The sequence below is a fragment of the Eurypyga helias genome, unplaced genomic scaffold (genome assembly GCF_000690775.1).
Source record: "Eurypyga helias isolate BGI_N326 unplaced genomic scaffold, ASM69077v1 scaffold15923, whole genome shotgun sequence".
NCBI lineage: Eukaryota > Metazoa > Chordata > Aves > Eurypygiformes > Eurypygidae > Eurypyga > Eurypyga helias.
The window spans coordinates 41224-49509 of NW_010239484.1; the positions used below are offsets into that span (position 1 = coordinate 41224).

Sequence of the window (8286 nt, forward strand, 5' to 3'; positions counted from 1 at the left end):
CAGCAGAAACTTCCCTATGCCATCCAATGTTCCTCGACAATAGTGCTAATCTGCCTTGATAAAACATGTTTCTCAAAGTATTTGTCTGACGTGTCACTTATTTTCCCTCTTGAAATTTATCCACCCAAGGTACAGTCAGACAAAACAGGGCTGTTGATAGTTCTGCAGGAAACCCCAAAGAGAAGTGTGATTTAAATCCCTGTACTTCTTTCTTTCAGATTCCAGACAAATAGAACACACAGCATGGTGCAATAAGTATGCATGGTCCTGTTTAAGGAATACACCAACACAAATGTGAACAGTTTGGCATAAGTACACACCCACCTCGTCAGACAAAAACCTCAGAAAACATGGAATGCCACTACCTACTGAACCAGACCTAGTATAGCCAGCCTGGTCATCACAGTAATAGCTACTCAGGTCCTCAAGCTCATCTGACTCATGTGTTGACCAGTTTCAACAGGAGTGAAACGTGACTGCTTGCATCTGCTCATGTAAACATGCCCACAGTATGTGGTGGGAACCCCTGCCTCTCAGTTTGCATCCCTGGGTCATCTGATAAACAGGCCATGGGATAATCAAGTTATTGGATATTAACTATCCAGCAATATCCACATTATTGGATGATACAGCAAGCAATTCAAGTGGCTGTAGTGTTCTGAGTAGAAAATTCTTTACACTTCGTGTGGAACAAACCTAAATTTCCTTCAATTTTATTGCCTCAATATTGGTTTTTTTCCATCACATTCTAATTTCTAGCAATTCTGAGAGTTTTTTCTTTAAGGTATTAATAAATTATTTAAAGTTTAAATAAAGTATATTATCTAAAATTTGCTGTTGTTTAAGCTTGGAATACCAGCTGTAATCTTTGCTGGCAAGAAATACCAGACCATGCAGAGCACTCCCTCTTAGACTCTGTGTACCAGGTCTGCCCAGCACTCGAGTGACAGTGACAGTAAACAATTATGAAATGCTGCAGGCTCTTAAAGCCTCCTGCAGCTTCTTCTGACATTGGATACATTTTCTTCGTAGATAGGTTAGCAGAGTTGTTTCTGGGTCCACATCCTTTTCCACCACCTGCAAGAAGGGAAAGGTACTGTTACACACAGGATGCTTTACAACACAGATATGTTAGTTGGAAGGAGATAGTTGGGTCTTTCTGCAACTTCTTTTCCAAAGCAGGGGGCAGAACCACTGATCTATTCCCCTTACTACATTCAGCAACGTCCTGCAATGTTCACAGCATCAGTAATAGACTTTGCAGAGAAGAAAAACAACAGTGGAAACCCTAACACGGCCAATACAGGTGCTGCAGCACAGACAGAGATTAGCAAACACCCTGAAGTTTTTCTTTTTCCCCACTAACATTAAATCAATCAGCATTACGCTAGTAGCCACCTTAGACTAGGAATGTGAAATGCCAACCGAGGAGAAATTTTCTCTGCACATTTTGAGTCAGCTCCAGCCTATTAGCAAACAAGATTATTAGCAGTTATCTATTAGACATTAAATTAGATTTTACTTCAACCTCTGCCCGATGCTCAGAAACCAAAGTTCTGCCTTTACCTCCAAAGAACTGCAGAGCTTGTCTTCCCCTTTTTCTGTTTATTAATAGTGTCAAGAAACTTTTCCAAATCAACTGTGTGCCAGAATGTAATCATGTGTTCTTGGCTCTTACATTGTGCAAGTCCTAAGTACAATAGTTACAGTTTATTTAAATTAATCACTCCCAGTTTGAAGGGCAAATTGAAACAGAGGTCATTTGTGTAAGCCTTTTTTTCTTACTGATAAGAAACCCTCACAACTGTGTACTGCTTCAATTTTATGCCTTTGACACGTGACAGGGTTATTCTAAAGAGACAAGGTTCACACTTCCTATTAGAGTCCATGTTTTTAGAACTAGCCAACAAAGTTGCTGCTACAAAACACAAGTGATCAGGTTTTGCACATCTCAGTCCTGCATTGAGGATAATCTATGAGGAAAACAAGTTCCTTCTTCTAGCTTGGGGGTGTCTTATGGCAAATCATGCAGCATTCATATTGCTGCTATTCAGAGCAGAATGCTCCTGTTCCCTCACCTTCCGGATGCATAAAAAACAAGTCAGAGCAGACAGTGGCACGGTCAGGAGCAGTTGGTTCAGAGTAAGCACATATATCCCTCTGCAGTCATTTGGTAAACAGACAGACATGAGCAGATCATTTCAAACATGCCTGTGACTGGAGTGTCCTGTGGACAAAAGACCTTTCACAACCATTTCACAGGCAAAGAGCCTTCCCCAGCAACTCACACCCTCACTGTCAAGCTGAGTTTCTCGCTCGGGGCTGTGCAAATGGCCACTGCAAACCCTTCCAAAGCAGCTTCCAAGATAGAGCTTCCAAGATAGCCAGGCACAGAGAAAAAGCTTCAGAACAGTTTTCCAGAGAGTTAAAGACTATTGAGATTATTCTATGCTTAAATCAAAGAAAATGTCTCAAGAAGTTTTCTTGAAAGAATCCAAGCAGCACTCCATTTTGAACTCAAGCCAAGTAACTAAAAGCCAATTGGTCCTTTTCAGGAAGTTAAGTAAGAAATAAAAGAAGCGCCCAAGCCTTCATTCAGCAAAGTGTTCAGCCACTCAGGTCCACACACTTTTAGTGAAGTACTTAAGCATGTGTTAAGTCCCAGCGTCAAATCTTTGCTCAACTTTACCAAAAAGCGGCTCCCACTATGCAGTAGGACGCGTCCTGAACAATCCACAATCTTACCCTGTTCAAACCAATAGCCCCATGCCTACTTCAGTCACTTCAGACTACTCCACTGCAGCTGTCTCTCTGCAATGCTGGCAGGGACGTGGGATCAGAGGGAGATAAGGGGTAAGGGTTTGGAGGACATTCTGGATTAAACCAAACCGGGCATATCAGAGGGCAAGGAGTCATTTCTTTGCACTCAGATTCCTGGTGAGGGGATGGTTGTTTATGAGTCTCTCTGGCAGGTCACAGAGTAAAAACCTTTTACTGTTCCTGCCTTTTGTTCGTTGTCATTGATACTGGTTTTGTCCTCCAACGTGTCATTCCTCCAGTGGTTTGCTACAAACACCTGCAGTGATTTGTTCTTAAAATATTTTAAAACCTTGTGGGTGGGGATAACATCTTCTCTTGTCTGATGCCCAGAACAACATGATTCACAGCTCCGTATCTTACCCATCAAAACAAATCTTGCTCACCTCCCCAGTGCCCTTGTACAGAAGGAAACTGAATTATATCCATTGCCTTCAGTGCGAGTAGGATCAGGCTACTTAGATATTGCAATTAAGGAAATACTGCCTTTTTGATTACTCACTGGTTTTTAGTTTTTGGGTTTGTTTTTTTGTTGGATATGTTAGGATGGCACTGTCAATCAAATGAGGCCCAACAAATTTGCTCTGTACTGCTGTGTTTGTACTACACATCCATGTGTCTACTGATTCTAGGAATCTTAAATACTCAAATCACCTCAGCCCGGAGCTCAGCCTGACCCTACGGTTCTGCAAGCTTTAAGTACTACACAGAACAAGTTCCTAAGTAGTACTCCCCACTCTTAGAGCTGGTCCAGAGAGGTGTTGAGCTCACTTCTCCATGACTTCATGTACAAGACTTGGATCTTGATAAAAAATCTGTTTGCTGTCTTCTCTACCTGCCTTTCACTAATTCTGATAACTTTCCTTTACAGCATAAAGCATCATATTTAAATTAGTATTCCCAGAATGTTAAAGAAAAGATTTTTCAGTTTAAAAGAACAGTAGCTGAGCAAGGTAAATAGAGGAAGAAAAAGGAAAAGAAAACAGAAACTTTCCCGGTTTACCAAACAACATGCTAAGCTTTCCAACAGCTAGGGTCTTAAAATGAGAAACAGATGCTTTTATGAATGACCAGCTCCCGTTCAGTCACTAGTCCCTAGCCATTCAGTTAGTCGCCAGAAGAGAAGGTGAAAGGTCTTAACCAGACTGCCACACAGCAAGTCAGACTAGTCAGTGGTGAAGGTCCCCTAGGACCTTAAAATCTCTGAATGCGTATTCCTGAAGTCCATGAGAGATTTCAAAATCATTTACTAGGGAAAAGGATTAGAACACGGATGAACAAACTGAATATAACCACACAATATAAATCTCCTGTTGGCCATGAGAACATATTGTTCTGCTTTAAACCAACACATTGAAAACTTGTAATTCACTGTTTATGCAAGACCCAGAGAGTCACAAAGCTCAAAAAAACCCCTGTATTTTGGCTGGTCCTGTCTGCAATCAAGCATTCACAGGCTTTGGAAGAGGTCTAATGGGGCTTACTGCATAGACCCCCTCTTAACATTGAGGATAGAAATAGAAATATTGGCTCCACGTGTTTGAACTAAAATTACATGCTACATATGCATGAGACAGACTTGTCAGCTGAGGAAAACAAAATTGATGCTATTAGCTTTAAATTGTGCGTGTTGTTTTCCACTCCAGTCGAGGCAGACTATCAAGATAGCTTTTCGTTAGTTATGTGCCAAGCTTTATGCCCAGTGAAGTAAACAGGTGCTTAAAATAAACAGCCCTGAATGTGAAGTATGCTCAGCTGTTGTGAGGAGGCTTTTGGTTGACAACATTGCACACTGGGCTAACGCAAAAGAGAAGGATTTGCTGCTGCCACAGTCCCTATCTTATCAACCACCTCTTATCATGCAGTTTTGTACTATGACAGAATACCAGCAGCCCATTTGCAATGTCAAGCTGTCAGGAATTCACACAGCAGTAACCTTTCCCACTGGCAATGCTATCACATCCTTTGCAGCGAATCGACTAGAGTATTTAGACAGGACACCAGATGGATGGAGTCGTATCCCAACTTGCTACCTGCTGTTTAAGCAACATTGTCCAGCCACTTCCCACCACACCTTCCATCACAACCTCTCCTGCACAGAAATGTGATTGCCCCATGGGTCCAATTCTTTCTCTCAAACCTGCATTTGGTGGGGGTGTAACTCAAGAGACTTTGTCAGCACACTCAAAAAGGGAATAGAAAAAAACGTCACTGGAGGCTCTGGGTAGACCACAACCCAGGAAGCCCTCTCCTCTCTGATCAGGTGGAACCTGCTCCTTTGCTAGCACTGCCAGTTCCATGAGCCAGCAGGGAAGGATGCTGAGCCAGCCCTGACACGTGGGATGAGTGAGTACTGTTGGTAGTATTAACTATTCCCTGGTGGGTTTTTTTAGCCAACACTGGCCAACATCACACTGTGATAAGCCCCTTTACACATGCACAGGGTCAGCTCCGAGATGCAGTTTTTGTAAACAGGAACTGCAGTTCCATAAAAATTGCTGAAATGCATGAAGGTCAATGCCATTCACAGTGCATTCGTTAGCTCCAGGAGATAGCAAGAACAGACAGCAGCTACTGAAGGACATGGTTGTATTCTGCTGCCAGACTTCAGGCTGCTTTCTCCCCTTCTCTCCCTCACCCCACTCACGCATAGAAAAGCCCCACAGAACCAGTTCTGTGCAGCTCAGTCTCTTTTGCTTTGACTAATACACATTTTCATATGTTAGCCAAGAGTCTGCTCCAGTAAGAAGGGCTTTTCTATGGATTTACACCGAGCAATCAATGCTCCTGTAATACCTGAGCACCAACCAATGCTGAAGCACCAGCTGTAAGTATATACAGTAATTTGTTTATAAACTCTTCGTACCTACCAGGAGTGGCACACTGGTTTTGAACCCTAGCTGGTCTGGCCCCAGAACTACAATTCTCTTTCATTAGAACACACCAGAAAAAGAAACCAAGACAATGCCCTTGGCCTGTATCAGGGTCTGGATTGCCCAACATGTTTGCGGCAACCTCCTACTGCAAGACTCAAAAGAGCTCCCAGTTCACCCTCTAAAAATCAGGGTTCGCAGGGAGGGATCTAAAGGCACTGAAACCTTCACAGAACAAGAACAAGACAAGTTAACAGTATACCACGTGTGCCCATCACAGCAGAAAACTGATCAGATTAAATTCACTGATCATCCTGTGCCACTGCTGCATGATCTCAATTACCAGACTCAATCAGCTAGTCATGATTAACTCGGAGCTTTAAGTTTACACCTCCCTCTAGAAAAAATGAACAGCTGATATGCCAATTAACTTTTCCATGTGTACCATTACTGATCTGTGTGAGCAAAGGCTCAGTTGTCACCCTTCTTTATAAAACCTCAGAACCAGGGCTGGGTTCTAAAACGGTATTAGACTCGAGAGCTTTTTGACTAACTTATAATCCATACTAGAAAAGCTTCATGGTTCACCTAACTACTGATACGTAGATAAAACTTTGATATCAAATGTCCTAGTACCTTGGAAAGTTCGAATTCCAATCCAGTTTGGGATCCAAATTCATAACCAAACCACCCTAATTGTAGCAATAATCTTATACACATTTACACGTGATTAAATTAGCACGCAAGATCAACAAAAGCAAAAGTGATAGTAATCCTGTGCCAGTGTGTAGGGCAGGGCACAGAGCTTTTTCACCAAATAAGAATATTGTGAGATACCTCAAGGGATTAAAAAATCCTCCAGACCAAACTTGGTGCTGCATGTGATCTACCCCTAAGCAGCGGACAGGGAAAGTCCATAAACCCTTGGTTCCACAGTATACAACCCTCTCCCCTCTTCAAATTTCCTAGCTGGAAGCTGCTTGGGCACAAGCTTCCCTGCCCAATTACCTAGGCATGGGGGTGGCGGGGCAAGATTAACATTGAGAGTTCAGAAACCAAACTAACTTGGTACTCATAGATCAAAAAAAGAGGCAGCCTGGGCTTGTTACAAGTTCTTGCAGAGTCAAGACTGCAGTTCTAGCCAGAGAAAGTCCAAACTGGCAAAGGGGGCTCTGGGACAAAATGTTTGAAGGTATCCAGCATGTGCAAGGACCACCCCACCCCCCTGTGAGACAGTCACTTCTTCAGCAATTGTCTGCAGTCGATCTGGGAAACTATCAGTTAATGGGCTTTGATTTTAAAGAGTTTTCTAGCTTCTTAGATGGAAAAGGAATGAATATTTTACTTAAATCCCCTCTTAAAATCAAATATCAGAAATACTTACTGAACATATGGATGCTTACATCTGAGCTACATTTTCCAAATCTGTGGTAATTACTGAAATTATTTTTAGTAGAAATGCCTGTATTAAGCCAGTGCACCTTTATTTGAAAGTAGCTATCCCAGAACTGCAGTAAATTATTGCCAATAAATCTAAAATGAAGAAGGGACATTATATAATTGTGTTACTCTCAATAATTCACAAGGCAAAGTCAAAGAAGTGAAAAAGCCACTTAGCAAAGCAATAAATAATCTCCACAAGTTAATATTTTAAAGTTACGGCAACTGTGCTGGTATTAGAAAACTTCAGAAGAGGAAAAAGATGACTAGCAAAACAAGTACTCCAATCCAGAAGCAACCCAGAGAGAAAGCTGGAAATCTTCCTTACCTTTTTGCCATTCACAAAGAAAATGAGTTCATCCCCTGTCTCGTTTGGAGCCATCCTGCACACCTTCCAAAATTCACTCAAATAGGGCCAAAGATCACCCCTCCGAGACCAGCCCGACACCCCACAGCAAAGTGAGCACCAGCGATACGACAAGTAATATGAGTCTGCCTCAAGAATGTTTGACTTTATTTCTACATCAGTGCCCCATATTATATAAGAGCCAACGAAGAGGCGTGCCAGCAGTAATGACAGAAAAGGAGCTGGAAGAGCCGAGTGACCCGCCCCCTTTTATATAGCAATAGATCACAATTCAACTGCATTCCCTTCAGATTATACTGCCAGGCTGAGGGCACTCGGAGCGTGCCACTGCAACGGCTGCCAGGAATTCGCTGTATTTTGCAATACAATGCAAACTTCAGGGGAAGGGGGGCGGGAATTTTCTCCCAACTATCCCTCACCGAACATTGGCAAGAAAAAAAACGCTGTTTTCCTTCCTCTGCCCATGGCCATCCACCTAGCATTCACCACACAGAGGTCTTCCTCGTGAGAGCACCTGCTTATTTAAAAACTCACACATCAGCTAGTAGGCTGACTGCATGACCGCTTCACTATTTCTCCTTGGAGTTTTAAAGCTACAGTGTCCTTCACCTGCAAGGACATAATTTAAAGAGATATGCATTTGTCTAGTCAAAAGCATTTCTAGAGAAACTCTGATGCAGCACCTCAAAAGAGGTGCTGAGCTAAGACCAGAATGTTTTCACTGGGCTCTTAAAGCCTTTGGATTTACCTTTTTTGGCTTAATTCTCACATCCTGGATCTCAGGTGCAC

The 8286-nt window shown here is 42.5% G+C and overlaps 1 protein-coding gene across 1 annotated transcript in view; it reads right to left on the reverse strand.

Annotated features, from left to right (window-relative positions):
• Window positions 1-7512, reverse strand: part of XDH (xanthine dehydrogenase) — a gene marked incomplete at its 3' end in the record, with an annotated part of 47336 nt that extends 39824 nt beyond the window's left edge. Inside the window, exons 1-2 of the mRNA XM_010148168.1 lie at window positions 7459-7512; window positions 1020-1077 (exon numbers count right to left, since the gene is read on the reverse strand). Coding sequence (XP_010146470.1) covers window positions 1020-1077; window positions 7459-7512 — 112 coding nt within the window. The remainder of the gene's footprint in view (window positions 1-1019; window positions 1078-7458) is intronic.
• Between the last annotated feature and the right edge of the window lie 774 nt (window positions 7513-8286).